General features: G+C 66.9%; 6 protein-coding genes across 6 annotated transcripts; all 6 read left to right on the top strand.

The window, feature by feature from the left end:
* Positions 1–578: 578 nt before the first annotated feature.
* Positions 579–1,154, top strand: LMJF_34_1740 (putative amastin-like surface protein; the record flags this gene model as incomplete). The annotated part of the gene is made up of 1 exon (XM_001686219.1): positions 579–1,154. The coding sequence occupies one exon, from the start codon at positions 579–581 to the stop codon at positions 1,152–1,154; it is 576 nt and encodes a 191-aa protein (XP_001686271.1).
* A 2,765-nt stretch (positions 1,155–3,919) lies between these two features.
* Positions 3,920–5,914, top strand: LMJF_34_1730 (tuzin-like protein; the record flags this gene model as incomplete). The annotated part of the gene is made up of 1 exon (XM_001686218.1): positions 3,920–5,914. One exon carries the CDS (start codon positions 3,920–3,922, stop codon positions 5,912–5,914), a length of 1,995 nt encoding a protein of 664 aa, XP_001686270.1.
* Positions 5,915–8,112: 2,198 nt separating this feature from the next.
* LMJF_34_1720 (putative amastin-like surface protein) lies at positions 8,113–8,691 on the top strand (the record flags this gene model as incomplete). The annotated part of the gene is made up of 1 exon (XM_001686217.1): positions 8,113–8,691. One exon carries the CDS (start codon positions 8,113–8,115, stop codon positions 8,689–8,691), a length of 579 nt encoding a protein of 192 aa, XP_001686269.1.
* Positions 8,692–11,461: 2,770 nt separating this feature from the next.
* On the top strand, positions 11,462–13,456 carry LMJF_34_1710 (tuzin-like protein; the record flags this gene model as incomplete). Its single annotated transcript, XM_001686216.1, has 1 exon — positions 11,462–13,456. The coding sequence occupies one exon, from the start codon at positions 11,462–11,464 to the stop codon at positions 13,454–13,456; it is 1,995 nt and encodes a 664-aa protein (XP_001686268.1).
* A 2,198-nt stretch (positions 13,457–15,654) lies between these two features.
* LMJF_34_1700 (putative amastin-like surface protein) lies at positions 15,655–16,269 on the top strand (the record flags this gene model as incomplete). Its single annotated transcript, XM_001686215.1, has 1 exon — positions 15,655–16,269. The coding sequence occupies one exon, from the start codon at positions 15,655–15,657 to the stop codon at positions 16,267–16,269; it is 615 nt and encodes a 204-aa protein (XP_001686267.1).
* A 2,741-nt stretch (positions 16,270–19,010) lies between these two features.
* LMJF_34_1690 (tuzin-like protein) lies at positions 19,011–21,005 on the top strand (the record flags this gene model as incomplete). Its single annotated transcript, XM_001686214.1, has 1 exon — positions 19,011–21,005. The coding sequence occupies one exon, from the start codon at positions 19,011–19,013 to the stop codon at positions 21,003–21,005; it is 1,995 nt and encodes a 664-aa protein (XP_001686266.1).
* Positions 21,006–21,532: the final 527 nt, after the last annotated feature.

Raw genomic sequence — 21,532 nt, 5'->3', positions numbered from 1 at the left:
CGGGGCGCGGCGACGGCGCAGCACCGCCGAAGCGGTGCCAGAGCGGATCAGCGAAGGGGGGAGGGGCGTGGGAGGCGATGCGGCGCGTGCCAGAGGAGGGTAGCGGGAGGTGCCCCCTTTCCTCCCCCCGTCCTGTCCCCGCGTGGCCCACCCCTGCCTATGTGCTTGCCTTGCGTGTTTGTGCCAGCCGATGGCCCATGTGCCCCCGCTGCGCACGCCCCGCCGTGTCACTTGCCTGTCTCCACGCCTCTCTCTCCCCGTCTCTCTTGTCGCCCCTTTTCACTGCTGCCCACGCCGCCCGTCCCTCTACCGCCTCTCACAACACACCCGCGCACAACCGACCGCCCAACAACAACGCGTGCGCGCACACGCCACCGCAACCAAGACATCGCGTCGCCACGCCTCGACTCTCCTCCGCTCTCTCCCGCTCTCCCATCTGCCCCCTCCTGCGTCTTTGTTTCCGCCTCCTCATTTGTCATCCGCTGTGTGGCAGCGTCTCGCCCGCACCCCCGCCGTTGGTTCTCGCGTCTGCCTCGGCGCCGCTCCTCTCAGTCTCTCGCTCTTGTCCCTTTTCGCCAATGGCATACAGTATCCCCCTCGTTGTCTACGTGGTCGTGCAGTTCGTGGCGCTCCTTCTGGTGCTGGTGGGCACGCCGGTGGACATGTTTCGCATGCCGAGTACAGGGTTTGATACATCTTGCATCACCCTGTGGGGGGAGAGGTTCACATGCACCTCGTCAGGATATTTTTCCTACATCGATGAAACGTTCCATAACTGCCCTCAGCGTCTCACCCATTTCCGCATTGCGCAGGCGTTCGCCATCATCTCCATCTTTGTTTACTTCGCGGCCTTTGTCATGGGCTTAGTTTTGCTGTACGGCTGCACTATTCACCGCTGGGTTTGCCTGGCGCTGAACATCGTTGGCGCGGTCACCTTGTTCATTGTGTGGGCGGCCATGGTGGTGACATACAACAAGGGAGAGAGTCCCCGTTGCCCTCCTCTCAAGGAGGTCAGCTATTATGCTGCCGGGTTCGTTCTCTTCCTGCTGGCCTGGATACTGGATATCCTCAACATGATCATCCTGCTGCTCCCGTGCACGGTCCCGGCCACTAAAGCGAACGAGAAGCCGGAGTCGCCGACAGCGCAAGAGTAGGATGGAGGTAACAGGACGGAGTGGAGGGCGAGCTTGATAGCGGCGCGGCCCCTCCACACAGGCGTGCTCGTGGTGGAGCTGGTGACAGCGAGGATGAGGGTGCGAAGGCTGCTGGTTCCCGTGTCTGCCCTTCGCGGGCCCAGCCCTCTCGCTGCCCTGTCGCGCGTGCGTGCACGCACCCGCTCTCCGCGCACATGGCGAGGAGTCGCTCTCGCCCGCGCTGTCGTCGCCTCGCTCTCTCTTTTCCCGCTGCCTCGCATTGCCCTCGCTGTGCGCGTGCGTCTCGTGACGAGTGTGGCTTTGTGCGTCTTCCCTTCCTCCTCCCACGCGCGGCTCTCGTCGGCGTCTCCGTTCCCTCGCGTTGTGTTGCCGTGCTCATGCGCGCGGCGGCCGGCGCCATGCAGTGGGCAGCGCACACACACTGCGCGCCCACACGCCGACGCATGCCGCCTTCCGCCCACTGACCCCCACCCGCTCACCCTCCCCTGTGAGCTGCTCGCCCTCAGCAGCTGCTGGGACGTGCCCCCGTGACGGCCGCCCGGCGCACCGTTGGCGGAGCGCGGTGGCGGAGGAAGGCGCGGGGTGCCGGCAGGGGGGTCGCCGGGGGCCGGACCGTGTGCGCGGGAAAGGGAGAGCGAAGGCGTGCGGCGAATGCCCCAGCTGGGATGGGCAGGCAGGCGCGACGCAGGGGAGAAGCCGACGCCGTGGCAGGGATGGCGGGAGGCGGAGAGCCGCCCACGGCATCGGTGACGCGCCCGCCCTTCTCCAGCTACGCGCCCCGCCGCGGCGGCCGCGCGTGTTTCTGGTGTCCCCCTCGCGCGCCCGGTGGACTGCGCGGACACGGAGACGGGCGAGGGGGAGGGTGCGAGGTGCCAGAGGAGGTGGTGGCGGTTGCGGGAAGAAGACAGAGCGGGCGAGCGTGCGCAGGCAGCAGCGGCACGGCCGTGCATGGGCACCGCTGCCGAGGGGCGACTGCAGCACCTCGTGCATGCCTGCGTGGTGGTACACGGCGTGTGCGTGTGCGCAGGCGCATGCGCCCCTGTCACCGTCCTCCCCCTCGTTCCGTGAGCGGCCCCCGCGGCCCTCCCTCACTAAGGCTGCCGCTGTTGGCGTGTCTCTGTTTTCGTGCGGTGGTCGCGGGTGCCGCCCCGCGCTCTCGCTTTACTCGACGCTCGTCTCCCTCGAGCTCGCTCATGCTTGCTGTTCTCTTCTGCGCGCAGAGAGAAGCGTGGTGTGTGCGTGCCCCTCTGCGCCTCTCGTCGCTCCCCGCACCCCCCGCCCCTCATGTGCGCGTGTGCTGGCGGTGGCGGCGGACTGTGGCGACGACGCAGGCAAGGGCAGCAGCCGCGCAGCAGAGCACGCGCATACGCACATACACGCCGACACACGCGGGCAGGGGACTGCAGGCGAAGCAGGACGGGCAAATGCGCGGCGGTACGAGCGAGTGCGAAGGCGGAGCGGAGCAGAGGCGGGGCTGCGTTGCTGCTCGCTCCTCTGGCGTCTGGCTCGAGTCCGTCTGCGTGTGCGCCCCCCGTGTCGCTGTGTCTCCTCGCCTCTCTCTTGTGCGAATTGTTTCGATGGCTTCGTTGCTGGCGCACACCACCGAATCCTCCACGCTCCACCGTGGGGAGTCGCCACGCCGCATGTGACGCGATGCAGCGGCCTTCAGGAGACGGAGGGGGAGAAGCACGGCATGCAGGCAGACTGCGGGGTCTCACAGGGCCCTGACCTGCGGCTGGGCAACATTCCCCCTCGGCTCGTGCGGCGTGTACGACGACCACCACCTGCCACGCACTGCTGCGCCCTCCCCACCGACAGAGGCCACCGCCTCCGCCCCTGGGGCACGACCCTGAGGGCGGCCCCGCTGGGAGCGCGGCGTGCAGTGCGGCCCGGCGCAGCGGCAGGACGGCTCGTCCTCGGCGACGCGGATGTGGCCGCCGTGCCACAGGGCGTAGGGGTGCCGTGGCTGTAGGCGCGCATGCGCCGGCTTGTGCGTGGTGGAATGGAGGCGGTGAGAAGCAAGTGCATGCCTCGCTGGTTCGCACAGCCATGCGAATCAGCACACCCACCCAACAGCAAAACGGCAGGTGCATACATATATATATATATATACATGTTGATCTCTACATATGACTCTCTCTCTCTCTATATATATATGGCTGTGTAGGTATATTATGTACCGACAACACCGCCAAACGCCTCGCATTACGTTGTCCTCGCGGACCGCTCGCTTGTTGTCCTCGCCTGGCAGGGCGGAGGGCGTGCGTGCGCTTCTGTCTCCTCTCTTGCTTCCCCTCTGTTTGCTTTGCGGTACGCCTTCCTGCGCGCGTGCCTGCTCGCTATTATGCTTGCTTCCGTTGACCGACTCGTGAAAACCAACAGCGTCACCGCCACGACTGCCGTCCCCCTCCTCCCCGTGAGGGCAGGGTATAGGGGGTGCAGGCGGCGCTCTTTGCTGCTGCCCGTGGTGCTGCCGCGCCGTGTGCGTGCAGGTGTGTGCACCCGCATGCGGGTGCGTGCCGGTATATGTATATACATATATATGTGTGTATGTGCGTGTGTACATGTCTGTGTGTGCGCGCGCCCTCTGGCAGCGCAGCCGCCTTCTGTGCCGATGCCTCATCATGTGCCCCACTCCTCTCTCTACTGCACGTTGGCGCGCGGGTCATGGGTGGTTGTCGAGGAAGCGCGGTGATGCAGAGGCGCCCCCCAGCCGTGAGCGGCGCCGTCACCCACACGCCAACACGAGGCACTCCCATGCGCACATGATGGCGCTCACACTCGACCCCCGGTGGAACGCCATGCGGAGAGGCATTGCCGGCATCGGTGTGTGCGCGGTGGATGGTAGAGGTGGTGCGGCCGCACCCGGATCTTGTAGGCTCTCTTTGTGTAGCTGTCTCTCGCCGGCGTCGAGTGGTGGGTGCGGCGGCGCAGATTCTGCGTTGTCGGAGGGCGGACACTGCCGCGAGTGTGTGTGCGGCATGCGTGGCCGCCTGCCGTCACCGAAGAAGCCGTGGAATAGTCTGGCAGGCGTCTTGGTTGGTGTGCGCGTGACGCACGCGGCGAGCGTTCTCGAGGACCGCCCCGTGGCTCTCGGACGGCTCGTGAGCAGATTGTCGGAGGCGGCCTACAAGGCGGAGATGCTCCGTACTGGCAAGAGGGATCGCGACGGCGAGGACCGCCGCGGCGACGCCGCGCAGCTGCTGGTGGTGGATGCTGGCACGCGGGTGACGGTCAGGACGGAGGGCGATCCCGCGAGCGGGGCCGCGGTGGCGCCGTCCGCCATGCACATGAAGGGCACTATCGCCAAGGTGAACGGCAACGCTACCTACATTATACTAATGGAGAAGGGCGAAGTGGAACTCTCTGTGGCGTCTGAGCGCATTGTGGCGCTGCAGCCGCGGAAGAAGCTGCTCCAGAGCGCTAGGCTGGTGGCGCTGGTAAACTGGCTGCGCTCCTGCGTGCACGACCCGCGCGACGTGGAGGCCATCGCGCTCGTCCTGTTCAGCCGCGGCTGGCGGGCGGAGCGGATGTACCTGCTGGAAGGCGTGGATCTCCTGCCGTTTGTGTTTGTGTCGAGGGTGGAGCTGGACAGTGTTAGCGAGAAGGCGCGGTGGGAGCGCGACCACGACAAGGCGATGCAGATGCTGCGCCGCGAGCGGGTGAAGGATACGAACTTTCGCTATGCCCTGGCCAAGTACAAGGGCACCATGAGCTGCATTGCCGGCGTGCTTGTGGTCGCTTACGTGTTCACGGCGAACCTGCGCGCGTACCGGCGGCAGCAGCGGGGCCATCAGCTCCGGACAGCCATCGAGACCCTCTCCAAGGCTGCCCGGCCAAGGAAGGAGGAGGGTATGCTCGCGGCGGCCGCCGAGGCCTTCGAGGTGAGGCGCGAGGATGAGGAGGCGCTTGTGCGCAGTGTGCTGACGCAGATGGCGCCGTCGCATCCCCGCATCGTGGCCCTCGCCGGTGGCTCTGGCGGCGGCAGGTGTGTGCCGTGTCGCCGCGCGGTGCGCGTGGAGGGGGTGGCGCTGGTTCATGTCGACGTCGGCGGCACGGAGGACACCCTGCGCAGTGTTGTGAGGGCCCTGGGGGTGAGCAACGTGGAGGTGTGCGGCGACCTGCTGGGTTTTGTGGAGGAAGCGATGCGGGGCGCGACCGTGAAGGCCAGCGACGGCGTTCCGTTCTTGGTGATGAGGCTGCGCGAGGGCAGCGATCTGGGCAGGGTGTACGGCGAGGTGGTGAGCCTGGTGAGCGACTGCCAGGCCTGCCATATCGTCCTGGCGGTGCCCATGAAGGCTCTGACCCCTTTGAACGTGTCGTCGCGGAGGCTGGACTTTTACTGCATACCACCCTTCTCCCGCCGGCAGGCGTTCGCCTACGCGGAGCACACGCTGGACGCGCTGGACCTGGTGTGCTTTGTGGAGGTGGTGGGGACGCGCAGCAGCGACGTCGACGAGCTGTGCGCTGCGCTGCGCCAGCGCGGCGTGGACCCGGTCACGTACACGAGCCTCATGCTGGCGCGGGCGATGCGTCGGCTGCAGGCTGCGCTGGGACCACCTGGCTCGCCTGCTCGTGCGGCGATCCGGCAGCTAGCCTCGATGCCATTCGCCGACGGCGTGCGCGATGACGCCACTGGAGCGATGTCGGTGCTCGGGCAGCCAGATGTGCAGGAGATGGTGCTGTACGATCCGGTGCAGCACGAGTGGCGGTTTGCGCAGCAGGTGTACCACACCGCGGCGCGCTGCATCTTGATCTAGTGTGTGTGGACGCGACCGGCGCGTGCGGCCTGGGCTGGGCTGTGCTGGGCTGGGGGGGGGGGGCAGTGCCTTTGCTGCTGCTTGGGCGCTTGTGCGGAGGCGGATGTGGATGCGCTGCCTTCACTGCCGTGTGTTGGCGGGCAGCCGTTGGAGGCACCGCCCACCGCACGGCGACGTGGTTGCTGACAGCTGCGTGCGGGTGCGGGTCTCTGCTGGATCAGTTGCCGAGGGCGACCAAGCTGCGATGGGGGTGGGGGAGGGGTGGACAAGAGCCCTCGCCCGCTGCGGAGACTCCGCCGCCTGTGCTGGGAAAGCAGACGCGCATCGGCAAAAGCGATGCGGCTGACCCACGCGGTGCGTGGGCCGTGCACCGGCGGGGTCGGCGATACACGTGCATACACATGCATAGATATACGTCTGTATATATCTATAGAGAGAGATGTTTGCATGTGCGTGCGTATGCTCTGGCGGAGGTACGCCTTGGGCAGGGGATGCTGCCGGCCAGCTCTCGGGCACTCCTTCGCCTGGTTGCCCCGGCCTCTCCGTCCCAGGCCAGCAGGTGCGTGCGCCAGTGCCCGCGCACGAATGTGGGTACACCCGAGTCCATCATGCCGTGTACCACTGACCCCACTCCATTCGATCCCTCTCTCACGCTGTAGGAAGCGTGCCGTACAAGTGTGGTCTGTCTGCGGCTGTTGTCTCGATGGCGGAGAGGGCGGCGCGCTGGGCAGCGTCTGCAGAGCTGCTTCCAAGCGCGGCAGCTCTCTGCGTGCGGAGCGCTGCGCAGGCGGCGGCGCCAGGAGGGCCCGTCTTTGTGTGGGTGCCGTTGGCCGCAGTCGCGCATTCTGCTGTGGGCTTGCGGGACACCTGGCAGGTGTGCGTCTGCGTGGCGGCGTCGGCGGTGTGCCGTGCGGTGGTGTTGCTCTCAGGTGTGCAGCCCGAGGTGGTGTGTATGCGTCCCAGCAGGGACGCGGCAGCACAGCCGCCACGCCGCTGCTTCGCCGTTGTCGTTGGGAGGAGGGGGAGGGCGTGCAGGTGTGTGCCCGTGCCGTGCTGTGTGAGCACGCAGTCGCCAGCGCCGTGCCTCCTCTCTCTTGCTGCACCGGGATGCTGAGAGGCTGGTGCGCCTGGTGCCCTGTGGGCCCCGTGGGGGTGAACTGCGCGTCTTGCAGAATGCAGGCCCGTGTACCGACGCTTCGTGACGGGCGCCGGCCAGCCAACAGCGCTGTGCGTCGCTGCGCCCACTGCAGCTGCACTGCGTCCGGCACTGGCGGAGCCACGGGCTGTGCCCTGCATCAGCGCCTCGCTTGCCAAATCAGAAAACAGGAGGTAGGGCACGTATACCCGTTGAATCGCCGGCACAACTCGCGGTGGGCCGGCACCGGTGTGACCGTGCCCGCGAGCCTCTCCGGCGACCTCGCTAGCACAGCCCTGCCCGCGGACACCAAGGGTCGGCAACCGTGCCCGAGGGCGTGCGGCAGGCTCTTTGCCTGCTGTCCATGATCGGTACACTGGACGCTGGGATCCCACGGCGCGGTGTGGCCAGCGTCATCAGCGGAGGCGGACAAGCGTGGCTGACGGAATGAATGAGATGCACGCTGGGTGCGTGATGACTGTGTCCGGGGCGCGGCGACGGCGCAGCACCGCCGAAGCGGTGCCAGAGCGGATCAGCGAAGGGGGGAGGGGCGTGGGAGGCGATGCGGCGCGTGCCAGAGGAGGGTAGCGGGAGGTGCCCCCTTTCCTCCCCCCGTCCTGTCCCCGCGTGGCCCACCCCTGCCTATGTGCTTGCCTTGCGTGTTTGTGCCAGCCGATGGCCCATGTGCCCCCGCTGCGCGCGCCCCGCCGTGTCACTTGCCTGTCTCCTCGCCTCTCTCTCCCCGTCTCTCTTGTCGCCCCTTTTCACTGCTGCCCACGCCGCCCGTCCCTCTACCGCCTCTCACAACACACCCGCGCACAACCGACCGCCCAACAACAACGCGTGCGCGCACACGCCACCGCAACCAAGACATCGCGTCGCCACGCCTCGACTCTCCTCCGCTCTCTCCCGCTCTCCCATCTGCCCCCTCCTGCGTCTTTGTTTCCGCCTCCTCATTTGTCATCCGCTGTGTGGCAGCGTCTCGCCCGCACCCCCGCCGTTGGTTCTCGCGTCTGCCTCGGCGCCGCTCCTCTCAGTCTCTCGCTCTTGTCCCTTTTCGCCCATGAAGTGCAGTATCCCCCTCGTTGTCTACGTGGTCGTGCAGTTCGTGGCGTTCCTTCTGGTGCTGGTGGGCACGCCGCTGGAGATGTTCCGTGCACCCAATCGTCCAGGAGTCGCTCAGTGTCTAACGCTTTTTGGCTTTAAGCTCGACTGTAAATCACTTGAATATGAGGAGACGGTAGACATGCAATGGCTTAATTGCCCTGCACGCATCGCCCGTTTCCGCCTTGCGCAGGCGTTCACTCTCATCTCCATCCTCGTGTACGGCGCGGCCTTTGTCCTGGGCTTAGTTTTGCTGTACGGCTGCACTATTCACCGCTGGGTTTGCCTGGCGCTGAACATCGTTGGCGCGGTCACCTTGTGCGTTGTGTGGGTGGCCATGGTGGTGACATACAAAAAACCTGATGAGCCGCTATGCCGTGAGGTGAGGAATATGGGCTACCGGTTCGGCACCGGGTTCGCTCTCTTGGTGGTGGCCTGGATACTGGATATCCTCAACATGATCATCCTGCTGCTCCCGTGCACGGTCCCGGCCACTAAAGCGAACGAGAAGCCGGAGTCGCCGACAGCGCAAGAGTAGGATGGAGGTAACAGGACGGAGTGGAGGGCGAGCTTGATAGCGGCGCGGCCCCTCCACACAGGCGTGCTCGTGGTGGAGCTGGTGACAGCGAGGATGAGGGTGCGAAGGCTGCTGGTTCCCGTGTCTGCCCTTCGCGGGCCCAGCCCTCTCGCTGCCCTGTCGCGCGTGCGTGCACGCACCCGCTCTCCGCGCACATGGCGAGGAGTCGCTCTCGCCCGCGCTGTCGTCGCCTCGCTCTCTCTTTTCCCGCTGCCTCGCATTGCCCTCGCTGTGCGCGTGCGTCTCGTGACGAGTGTGGCTTTGTGCGTCTTCCCTTCCTCCTCCCACGCGCGGCTCTCGTCGGCGTCTCCGTTCCCTCGCGTTGTGTTGCCGTGCTCATGCGCGCGGCGGCCGGCGCCATGCAGTGGGCAGCGCACACACACTGCGCGCCCACACGCCGACGCATGCCGCCTTCCGCCCACTGACCCCCACCCGCTCACCCTCCCCTGTGAGCTGCTCGCCCTCAGCAGCTGCTGGGACGTGCCCCCGTGACGGCCGCCCGGCGCACCGTTGGCGGAGCGCGGTGGCGGAGGAAGGCGCGGGGTGCCGGCAGGGGGGTCGCCGGGGGCCGGACCGTGTGCGCGGGAAAGGGAGAGCGAAGGCGTGCGGCGAATGCCCCAGCTGGGATGGGCAGGCAGGCGCGACGCAGGGGAGAAGCCGACGCCGTGGCAGGGATGGCGGGAGGCGGAGAGCCGCCCACGGCATCGGGACGCGCCCGCCCTTCTCCAGCTACGCGCCCCGCCGCGGCGGCCGCGCGTGTTTCTGGTGTCCCCCTCGCGCGCCCGGTGGACTGCGCGGACACGGACACGGGCGAGGGGGAGGGTGCGAGGTGCCAGAGGAGGTGGTGGCGGTTGCGGGAAGAAGACAGAGCGGGCGAGCGTGCGCAGGCAGCAGCGGCACGGCCGTGCATGGGCACCGCTGCCGAGGGGCGACTGCAGCACCTCGTGCATGCCTGCGTGGTGGTACACGGCGTGTGCGTGTGCGCAGGCGCATGCGCCCCTGTCACCGTCCTCCCCCTCGTTCCGTGAGCGGCCCCCGCGGCCCTCCCTCACTAAGGCTGCCGCTGTTGGCGTGTCTCTGTTTTCGTGCGGTGGTCGCGGGTGCCGCCCCGCGCTCTCGCTTTACTCGACGCTCGTCTCCCTCGAGCTCGCTCATGCTTGCTGTTCTCTTCTGCGCGCAGAGAGAAGCGTGGTGTGTGCGTGTGCGTGCGCGTGCCCCTCTGCGCCTCTCGTCGCTCCCCGCACCCCCCGCCCCTCATGTGCGCGTGTGCTGGCGGTGGCGGCGGACTGTGGCGACGACGCAGGCAAGGGCAGCAGCCGCGCAGCAGAGCACGCGCATACGCACATACACGCCGACACACGCGGGCAGGGGACTGCAGGCGAAGCAGGACGGGCAAATGCGCGGCGGTACGAGCGAGTGCGAAGGCGGAGCGGAGCAGAGGCGGGGCTGCGTTGCTGCTCGCTCCTCTGGCGTCTGGCTCGAGTCCGTCTGCGTGTGCGCCCCCCGTGTCGCTGTGTCTCCTCGCCTCTCTCTTGTGCGAATTGTTTCGATGGCTTCGTTGCTGGCGCACACCACCGAATCCTCCAGGCTCCACCGTGGGGAGTCGCCACGCCGCATGTGACGCGATGCAGCGGCCTTCAGGAGACGGAGGGGGAGAAGCACGGCATGCAGGCAGACTGCGGGGTCTCACAGGGCCCTGACCTGCGGCTGGGCAACATTCCCCCTCGGCTCGTGCGGCGTGTACGACGACCACCACCTGCCACGCACTGCTGCACCCTCCCCACCGACAGAGGCCACCGCCTCCGCCCCTGGGGCACAACCCTGAGGGCGGCCCCGCTGGGAGCGCGGCGTGCAGTGCGGCCCGGCGCAGCGGCAGGACGGCTCGTCCTCGGCGACGCGGATGTGGCCGCCGTGCCACAGGGCGTAGGGGTGCCGTGGCTGTAGGCGCGCATGCGCCGGCTTGTGCGTGGTGGAATGGAGGCGGTGAGAAGCAAGTGCATGCCTCGCTGATTCGCACAGTCATGCGAATCAGCACACCCACCCAACAGCAAAACGGCAGGTGCATATATATATATATATGTTGATCTCTACATATGACTCTCTCTCTCTCTCTATATATATATGGCTGTGTGGGTATATTATGTACCGACAACACCGCCAAACGCCTCGCATTACGTTGTCCTCGCGGACCGCTCGCTTGTTGTCCTCGCCTGGCAGGGCGGAGGGCGTGCGTGCGCTTCTGTCTCCTCTCTTGCTTCCCCTCTGTTTGCTTTGCGGTACGCCTTCCTGCGCGCGTGCCTGCTCGCTATTATGCTTGCTTCCGTTGACCGACTCGTGAAAACCAACAGCGTCACCGCCACGACTGCCGTCCCCCTCCTCCCCGTGAGGGCAGGGTATAGGGGGTGCAGGCGGCGCTCTTTGCTGCTGCCCGTGGTGCTGCCGCGCCGTGTGCGTGCAGGTGTGTGCACCCGCATGCGGGTGCGTGCCGGTATATGTATATACATATATATGTGTGTATGTGCGTGTGTACATGTCTGTGTGTGCGCGCGCCCTCTGGCAGCGCAGCCGCCTTCTGTGCCGATGCCTCATCATGTGCCCCACTCCTCTCTCTACTGCACGTTGGCGCGCGGGTCATGGGTGGTTGTCGAGGAAGCGCGGTGATGCAGAGGCGCCCCCCAGCCGTGAGCGGCGCCGTCACCCACACGCCAACACGAGGCACTCCCATGCGCACATGATGGCGCTCACACTCGACCCCCGGTGGAACGCCATGCGGAGAGGCATTGCCGGCATCGGTGTGTGCGCGGTGGATGGTAGAGGTGGTGCGGCCGCACCCGGATCTTGTAGGCTCTCTTTGTGTAGCTGTCTCTCGCCGGCGTCGAGTGGTGGGTGCGGCGGCGCAGATTCTGCGTTGTCGGAGGGCGGACACTGCCGCGAGTGTGTGTGCGGCATGCGTGGCCGCCTGCCGTCACCGAAGAAGCCGTGGAATAGTCTGGCAGGCGTCTTGGTTGGTGTGCGCGTGACGCACGCGGCGAGCGTTCTCGAGGACCGCCCCGTGGCTCTCGGACGGCTCGTGAGCAGATTGTCGGAGGCGGCCTACAAGGCGGAGATGCTCCGTACTGGCAAGAGGGATCGCGACGGCGAGGACCGCCGCGGCGACGCCGCGCAGCTGCTGGTGGTGGATGCTGGCACGCGGGTGACGGTCAGGACGGAGGGCGATCCCGCGAGCGGGGCCGCGGTGGCGCCGTCCGCCATGCACATGAAGGGCACTATCGCCAAGGTGAACGGCAACGCTACCTACATTATACTAATGGAGAAGGGCGAAGTGGAACTCTCTGTGGCGTCTGAGCGCATTGTGGCGCTGCAGCCGCGGAAGAAGCTGCTCCAGAGCGCTAGGCTGGTGGCGCTGGTAAACTGGCTGCGCTCCTGCGTGCACGACCCGCGCGACGTGGAGGCCATCGCGCTCGTCCTGTTCAGCCGCGGCTGGCGGGCGGAGCGGATGTACCTGCTGGAAGGCGTGGATCTCCTGCCGTTTGTGTTTGTGTCGAGGGTGGAGCTGGACAGTGTTAGCGAGAAGGCGCGGTGGGAGCGCGACCACGACAAGGCGATGCAGATGCTGCGCCGCGAGCGGGTGAAGGATACGAACTTTCGCTATGCCCTGGCCAAGTACAAGGGCACCATGAGCTGCATTGCCGGCGTGCTTGTGGTCGCTTACGTGTTCACGGCGAACCTGCGCGCGTACCGGCGGCAGCAGCGGGGCCATCAGCTCCGGACAGCCATCGAGACCCTCTCCAAGGCTGCCCGGCCAAGGAAGGAGGAGGGTATGCTCGCGGCGGCCGCCGAGGCCTTCGAGGTGAGGCGCGAGGATGAGGAGGCGCTTGTGCGCAGTGTGCTGACGCAGATGGCGCCGTCGCATCCCCGCATCGTGGCCCTCGCCGGTGGCTCTGGCGGCGGCAGGTGTGTGCCGTGTCGCCGCGCGGTGCGCGTGGAGGGGGTGGCGCTGGTTCATGTCGACGTCGGCGGCACGGAGGACACCCTGCGCAGTGTTGTGAGGGCCCTGGGGGTGAGCAACGTGGAGGTGTGCGGCGACCTGCTGGGTTTTGTGGAGGAAGCGATGCGGGGCGCGACCGTGAAGGCCAGCGACGGCGTTCCGTTCTTGGTGATGAGGCTGCGCGAGGGCAGCGATCTGGGCAGGGTGTACGGCGAGGTGGTGAGCCTGGTGAGCGACTGCCAGGCCTGCCATATCGTCCTGGCGGTGCCCATGAAGGCTCTGACCCCTTTGAACGTGTCGTCGCGGAGGCTGGACTTTTACTGCATACCACCCTTCTCCCGCCGGCAGGCGTTCGCCTACGCGGAGCACACGCTGGACGCGCTGGACCTGGTGTGCTTTGTGGAGGTGGTGGGGACGCGCAGCAGCGACGTCGACGAGCTGTGCGCTGCGCTGCGCCAGCGCGGCGTGGACCCGGTCACGTACACGAGCCTCATGCTGGCGCGGGCGATGCGTCGGCTGCAGGCTGCGCTGGGACCACCTGGCTCGCCTGCTCGTGCGGCGATCCGGCAGCTAGCCTCGATGCCATTCGCCGACGGCGTGCGCGATGACGCCACTGGAGCGATGTCGGTGCTCGGGCAGCCAGATGTGCAGGAGATGGTGCTGTACGATCCGGTGCAGCACGAGTGGCGGTTTGCGCAGCAGGTGTACCACACCGCGGCGCGCTGCATCTTGATCTAGTGTGTGTGGACGCGACCGGCGCGTGCGGCCTGGGCTGGGCTGTGCTGGGCTGGGGGGGGGGGGCAGTGCCTTTGCTGCTGCTTGGGCGCTTGTGCGGAGGCGGATGTGGATGCGCTGCCTTCACTGCCGTGTGTTGGCGGGCAGCCGTTGGAGGCACCGCCCACCGCACGGCGACGTGGTTGCTGACAGCTGCGTGCGGGTGCGGGTCTCTGCTGGATCAGTTGCCGAGGGCGACCAAGCTGCGATGGGGGTGGGGGAGGGGTGGACAAGAGCCCTCGCCCGCTGCGGAGACTCCGCCGCCTGTGCTGGGAAAGCAGACGCGCATCGGCAAAAGCGATGCGGCTGACCCACGCGGTGCGTGGGCCGTGCACCGGCGGGGTCGGCGATACACGTGCATACACATGCATAGATATACGTCTGTATATATCTATAGAGAGAGATGTTTGCATGTGCGTGCGTATGCTCTGGCGGAGGTACGCCTTGGGCAGGGGATGCTGCCGGCCAGCTCTCGGGCACTCCTTCGCCTGGTTGCCCCGGCCTCTCCGTCCCAGGCCAGCAGGTGCGTGCGCCAGTGCCCGCGCACGAATGTGGGTACACCCGAGTCCATCATGCCGTGTACCACTGACCCCACTCCATTCGATCCCTCTCTCACGCTGTAGGAAGCGTGCCGTACAAGTGTGGTCTGTCTGCGGCTGTTGTCTCGATGGCGGAGAGGGCGGCGCGCTGGGCAGCGTCTGCAGAGCTGCTTCCAAGCGCGGCAGCTCTCTGCGTGCGGAGCGCTGCGCAGGCGGCGGCGCCAGGAGGGCCCGTCTTTGTGTGGGTGCCGTTGGCCGCAGTCGCGCATTCTGCTGTGGGCTTGCGGGACACCTGGCAGGTGTGCGTCTGCGTGGCGGCGTCGGCGGTGTGCCGTGCGGTGGTGTTGCTCTCAGGTGTGCAGCCCGAGGTGGTGTGTATGCGTCCCAGCAGGGACGCGGCAGCACAGCCGCCACGCCGCTGCTTCGCCGTTGTCGTTGGGAGGAGGGGGAGGGCGTGCAGGTGTGTGCCCGTGCCGTGCTGTGTGAGCACGCAGTCGCCAGCGCCGTGCCTCCTCTCTCTTGCTGCACCGGGATGCTGAGAGGCTGGTGCGCCTGGTGCCCTGTGGGCCCCGTGGGGGTGAACTGCGCGTCTTGCAGAATGCAGGCCCGTGTACCGACGCTTCGTGACGGGCGCCGGCCAGCCAACAGCGCTGTGCGTCGCTGCGCCCACTGCAGCTGCACTGCGTCCGGCACTGGCGGAGCCACGGGCTGTGCCCTGCATCAGCGCCTCGCTTGCCAAATCAGAAAACAGGAGGTAGGGCACGTATACCCGTTGAATCGCCGGCACAACTCGCGGTGGGCCGGCACCGGTGTGACCGTGCCCGCGAGCCTCTCCGGCGACCTCGCTAGCACAGCCCTGCCCGCGGACACCAAGGGTCGGCAACCGTGCCCGAGGGCGTGCGGCAGGCTCTTTGCCTGCTGTCCATGATCGGTACACTGGACGCTGGGATCCCACGGCGCGGTGTGGCCAGCGTCATCAGCGGAGGCGGACAAGCGTGGCTGACGGAATGAATGAGATGCACGCTGGGTGCGTGATGACTGTGTCCGGGGCGCGGCGACGGCGCAGCACCGCCGAAGCGGTGCCAGAGCGGATCAGCGAAGGGGGGAGGGGCGTGGGAGGCGATGCGGCGCGTGCCAGAGGAGGGTAGCGGGAGGTGCCCCCTTTCCTCCCCCCGTCCTGTCCCCGCGTGGCCCACCCCTGCCTATGTGCTTGCCTTGCGTGTTTGTGCCAGCCGATGGCCCATGTGCCCCCGCTGCGCGCGCCCCGCCGTGTCACTTGCCTGTCTCCTCGCCTCTCTCTCCCCGTCTCTCTTGTCGCCCCTTTTCACTGCTGCCCACGCCGCCCGTCCCTCTACCGCCTCTCACAACACACCCGCGCACAACCGACCGCCCAACAACAACGCGTGCGCGCACACGCCACCGCAACCAAGACATCGCGTCGCCACGCCTCGACTCTCCTCCGCTCTCTCCCGCTCTCCCATCTGCCCCCTCCTGCGTCTTTGTTTCCGCCTCCTCATTTGTCATCCGCTGTGTGGCAGCGTCTCGCCCGCACCCCCGCCGTTGGTTCTCGCGTCTGCCTCGGCGCCGCTCCTCTCAGTCTCTCGCTCTTGTCCCTTTTCGCCCATGAAGTGCAGTATCCCCCTCGTTGTCTACGTGGTCGTGCAGTTCGTGGCGTTCCTTCTGGTGCTGGTGGGCACGCCGCTGGAGATGTTCCGTGCACCCAATCGTCCAGGAGTCGCTCAGTGTCTAACGCTTTTTGGCTTTAAGCTCGACTGTAAATCACTTGAATATGAGGAGACGGTAGACATGCAATGGCTTAATTGCCCTGCACGCATCGCCCGTTTCCGCCTTGCGCAGGCGTTCACTCTCATCTCCATCCTCGTGTACGGCGCGGCCTTTGTCCTGGGCTTAGTTTTGCTGTACGGCTGCACTATTCACCGCTGGGTTTGCCTGGCGCTGAACATCGTTGGCGCGGTCACCTTGTGCGTTGTGTGGGTGGCCATGGTGGTGACATACAAAAAACCTGATGAGCCGCTATGCCGTGAGGTGAGGAATATGGGCTACCGGTTCGGCACCGGGTTCGCTCTCTTGGTGGTGGCCTGGATACTGGATATCCTCAACATCATCTTCTTGCTGCTTCCGTTGCAGATGAGGGGATCACAGGACTGTGCAAACTCGATGGAGTCACAGAGGACGAATAACAGTAAACAAGCCACAGGAAGCGGAGGGCGAGCTTGATAGCGGCGCGGCCCCTCCACACAGGCGTGCTCGTGGTGGAGCTGGTGACAGCGAGGATGAGGGTGCGAAGGCTGCTGGTTCCCGTGTCTGCCCTTCGCGGGCCCAGCCCTCTCGCTGCCCTGTCGCGCGTGCGTGCACGCACCCGCTCTCCGCGCACATGGCGAGGAGTCGCTCTCGCCCGCGCTGTCGTCGCCTCGCTCTCTCTTTTCCCGCTGCCTCGCATTGCCCTCGCTGTGCGCGTGCGTCTCGTGACGAGTGTGGCTTTGTGCGTCTTCCCTTCCTCCTCCCACGCGCGGCTCTCGTCGGCGTCTCCGTTCCCTCGCGTTGTGTTGCCGTGCTCATGCGCGCGGCGGCCGGCGCCATGCACTGGGCAGCGCACACACACTGGGCGCCCACACGCCGACGCATGCCGCCTTCCGCCCACTGACCCCCACCCGCTCACCCTCCCCTGTGAGCTGCTCGCCCTCAGCAGCTGCTGGGACGTGCCCCCGTGACGGCCGCCCGGCGCACCGTTGGCGGAGCGCGGTGGCGGAGGAAGGCGCGGGGTGCCGGCAGGGGGGTCGCCGGGGGCCGGACCGTGTGCGCGGGAAAGGGAGAGCGAAGGCGTGCGGCGAATGCCCCAGCTGGGATGGGCAGGCAGGCGCGACGCAGGGGAGAAGCCGACGCCGTGGCAGGGATGGCGGGAGGCGGAGAGCCGCCCACGGCATCGGTGACGCGCCCGCCCTTCTCCAGCTACGCGCCCCGCCGCGGCGGCCGCGCGTGTTTCTGGTGTCCCCCTCGCGCGCCCGGTGGACTGCGCGGACACGGAGACGGGCGAGGGGGAGGGTGCGAGGTGCCAGAGGAGGTGGTGGCGGTTGCGGGAAGAAGACAGAGCGGGCGAGCGTGCGCAGGCAGCAGCGGCACGGCCGTGCATGGGCACCGCTGCCGAGGGGCGACTGCAGCACCTCGTGCATGCCTGCGTGGTGGTACACGGCGTGTGCGTGTGCGCAGGCGTATGCGCCCCTGTCACCGTCTTCCCCCTCGTTCCGTGAGCGGCCCCCGCGGCCCTCCCTCACTAAGGCTGCCGCTGTTGGCGTGTCTCTGTTTTCGTGCGGTGGTCGCGGGTGCCGCCCCGCGCTCTCGCTTTACTCGACGCTCGTCTCCCTCGAGCTCGCTCGTGCTTGCTGTTCTCTTCTGCGCGCAGAGAGAAGCGTGGTGTGTGCGTGTGCGTGCGCGTGCCCTCTGCGCCTCTCGTCGCTCCCCGCACCCCCCGCCCCTCATGTGCGCGTGTGCTGGCGGTGGCGGCGGACTGTGGCGACGACGCAGGCAAGGGCAGCAGCCGCGCAGCAGAGCACGCGCATACGCACATACACACGCCGACACACGCGGGCAGGGGACTGCAGGCGAAGCAGGACGGGCAAATGCGCGGCGGTACGAGCGAGTGCGAAGGCGGAGCGGAGCAGAGGCGGGGCTGCGTTGCTGCTCGCTCCTCTGGCGTCTGGCTCGAGTCCGTCTGCGTGTGCGCCCCCCGTGTCGCTGTGTCTCCTCGCCTCTCTCTTGTGCGAATTGTTTCGATGGCTTCGTTGCTGGCGCACACCACCGAATCCTCCACGCTCCACCGTGGGGAGTCGCCACGCCGCATGTGACGCGATGCAGCGGCCTTCAGGAGACGGAGGGGGAGAAGCACGGCATGCAGGCAGACTGCGGGGTCTCACAGGGCCCTGACCTGCGGCTGGGCAACATTCCCCCTCGGCTCGTGCGGCGTGTACGACGACCACCACCTGCCACGCACTGCTGCGCCCTCCCCACCGACAGAGGCCACCGCCTCCGCCCCTGGGGCACAACCCTGAGGGCGGCCCCGCTGGGAGCGCGGCGTGCAGTGCGGCCCGGCGCAGCGGCAGGACGGCTCGTCCTCGGCGACGCGGATGTGGCCGCCGTGCCACAGGGCGTAGGGGTGCCGTGGCTGTAGGCGCGCATGCGCCGGCTTGTGCGTGGTGGAATGGAGGCGGTGAGAAGCAAGTGCATGCCTCGCTGGTTCGCACAGCCATGCGAATCAGCACACCCACCCAACAGCAAAACGGCAGGTGCATACATATATATATATATATACATGTTGATCTCTACATATGACTCTCTCTCTCTCTATATATATATGGCTGTGTAGGTATATTATGTACCGACAACACCGCCAAACGCCTCGCATTACGTTGTCCTCGCGGACCGCTCGCTTGTTGTCCTCGCCTGGCAGGGCGGAGGGCGTGCGTGCGCTTCTGTCTCCTCTCTTGCTTCCCCTCTGTTTGCTTTGCGGTACGCCTTCCTGCGCGCGTGCCTGCTCGCTATTATGCTTGCTTCCGTTGACCGACTCGTGAAAACCAACAGCGTCACCGCCGCGACTGCCGTCCCCCTCGTCCCCGTGAGGGCAGGGTATAGGGGGTGCAGGCGGCGCTCTTTGCTGCTGCCCGTGGTGCTGCCGCGCCGTGTGCGTGCAGGTGTGTGCACCCGCATGCGTGTGCGTGCCGGTATATGTATATACATATATATGTGTGTATGTGCGTGTGTACATGTCTGTGTGTGCGCGCGCCCTCTGGCAGCGCAGCCGCCTTCTGTGCCGATGCCTCATCATGTGCCCCACTCCTCTCTCTACTGCACGTTGGCGCGCGGGTCATGGGTGGTTGTCGAGGAAGCGCGGTGATGCAGAGGCGCCCCCCAGCCGTGAGTGGCGCCGTCACCCACACGCCAACACGAGGCACTCCCATGCGCACATGATGGCGCTCACACTCGACCCCCGGTGGAACGCCATGCGGAGAGGCATTGCCGGCATCGGTGTGTGCGCGGTGGATGGTAGAGGTGGTGCGGCCGCACCCGGATCTTGTAGGCTCTCTTTGTGTAGCTGTCTCTCGCCGGCGTCGAGTGGTGGGTGCGGCGGCGCAGATTCTGCGTTGTCGGAGGGCGGACACTGCCGCGAGTGTGTGTGCGGCATGCGTGGCCGCCTGCCGTCACCGAAGAAGCCGTGGAATAGTCTGGCAGGCGTCTTGGTTGGTGTGCGCGTGACGCACGCGGCGAGCGTTCTCGAGGACCGCCCCGTGGCTCTCGGACGGCTCGTGAGCAGATTGTCGGAGGCGGCCTACAAGGCGGAGATGCTCCGTACTGGCAAGAGGGATCGCGACGGCGAGGACCGCCGCGGCGACGCCGCGCAGCTGCTGGTGGTGGATGCTGGCACGCGGGTGACGGTCAGGACGGAGGGCGATCCCGCGAGCGGGGCCGCGGTGGCGCCGTCCGCCATGCACATGAAGGGCACTATCGCCAAGGTGAACGGCAACGCTACCTACATTATACTAATGGAGAAGGGCGAAGTGGAACTCTCTGTGGCGTCTGAGCGCATTGTGGCGCTGCAGCCGCGGAAGAAGCTGCTCCAGAGCGCTAGGCTGGTGGCGCTGGTAAACTGGCTGCGCTCCTGCGTGCACGACCCGCGCGACGTGGAGGCCATCGCGCTCGTCCTGTTCAGCCGCGGCTGGCGGGCGGAGCGGATGTACCTGCTGGAAGGCGTGGATCTCCTGCCGTTTGTGTTTGTGTCGAGGGTGGAGCTGGACAGTGTTAGCGAGAAGGCGCGGTGGGAGCGCGACCACGACAAGGCGATGCAGATGCTGCGCCGCGAGCGGGTGAAGGATACGAACTTTCGCTATGCCCTGGCCAAGTACAAGGGCACCATGAGCTGCATTGCCGGCGTGCTTGTGGTCGCTTACGTGTTCACGGCGAACCTGCGCGCGTACCGGCGGCAGCAGCGGGGCCATCAGCTCCGGACAGCCATCGAGACCCTCTCCAAGGCTGCCCGGCCAAGGAAGGAGGAGGGTATGCTCGCGGCGGCCGCCGAGGCCTTCGAGGTGAGGCGCGAGGATGAGGAGGCGCTTGTGCGCAGTGTGCTGACGCAGATGGCGCCGTCGCATCCCCGCATCGTGGCCCTCGCCGGTGGCTCTGGCGGCGGCAGGTGTGTGCCGTGTCGCCGCGCGGTGCGCGTGGAGGGGGTGGCGCTGGTTCATGTCGACGTCGGCGGCACGGAGGACACCCTGCGCAGTGTTGTGAGGGCCCTGGGGGTGAGCAACGTGGAGGTGTGCGGCGACCTGCTGGGTTTTGTGGAGGAGGCGATGCGGGGCGCGACCGTGAAGGCCAGCGACGGCGTTCCGTTCTTGGTGATGAGGCTGCGCGAGGGCAGCGATCTGGGCAGGGTGTACGGCGAGGTGGTGAGCCTGGTGAGCGACTGCCAGGCCTGCCATATCGTCCTGGCGGTGCCCATGAAGGCTCTGACCCCTTTGAACGTGTCGTCGCGGAGGCTGGACTTTTACTGCATACCACCCTTCTCCCGCCGGCAGGCGTTCGCCTACGCGGAGCACACGCTGGACGCGCTGGACCTGGTGTGCTTTGTGGAGGTGGTGGGGACGCGCAGCAGCGACGTCGACGAGCTGTGCGCTGCGCTGCGCCAGCGCGGCGTGGACCCGGTCACGTACACGAGCCTCATGCTGGCGCGGGCGATGCGTCGGCTGCAGGCTGCGCTGGGACCACCTGGCTCGCCTGCTCGTGCGGCGATCCGGCAGCTAGCCTCGATGCCATTCGCCGACGGCGTGCGCGATGACGCCACTGGAGCGATGTCGGTGCTCGGGCAGCCAGATGTGCAGGAGATGGTGCTGTACGATCCGGTGCAGCACGAGTGGCGGTTCGCGCAGCAGGTGTACCACACCGCGGCGCGCTGCATCTTGATCTAGTGTGTGTGGACGCGACCGGCGCGTGCGGCCTGGGCTGTGCTGGGGGGGGGGGGCGGTGCCTTTGCTGCTGCTTGGGCGCTTGTGCGGAGGCGGATGTGGATGCGCTGCCTTCACTGCCGTGTGTTGGCGGGCAGCCGTTGGAGGCACCGCCCACCGCACGGCGACGTGGTTGCTGACAGCTGCGTGCGGGTGCGGGTCTCTGCTGGATCAGTTGCCGAGGGCGACCAAGCTGCGATGGGGGTGGGGGAGGGGTGGACAAGAGCCCTCGCCCGCTGCGGAGACTCCGCCGCCTGTGCTGGGAAAGCAGACGCGCATCGGCAAAAGCGATGCGGCTGACCCACGCGGTGCGTGGGCCGTGCACCGGCGGGGTCGGCGATACACGTGCATACACATGCATAGATATACGTCTGTATATATCTATAGAGAGAGATGTTTGCATGTGCGTGCGTATGCTCTGGCGGAGGTACGCCTTGGGCAGGGGATGCTGCCGGCCAGCTCTCGGGCACTCCTTCGCCTGGTTGCCCCGG

This window comes from Leishmania major, chromosome 34, assembly GCF_000002725.2.
Source record: "Leishmania major strain Friedlin complete genome, chromosome 34".
Lineage (NCBI taxonomy): Eukaryota > Euglenozoa > Kinetoplastea > Trypanosomatida > Trypanosomatidae > Leishmania > Leishmania major.
Note: the sequence above shows the minus strand (reverse complement) of the source record. Positions and strands in the feature narration are given on the sequence as shown.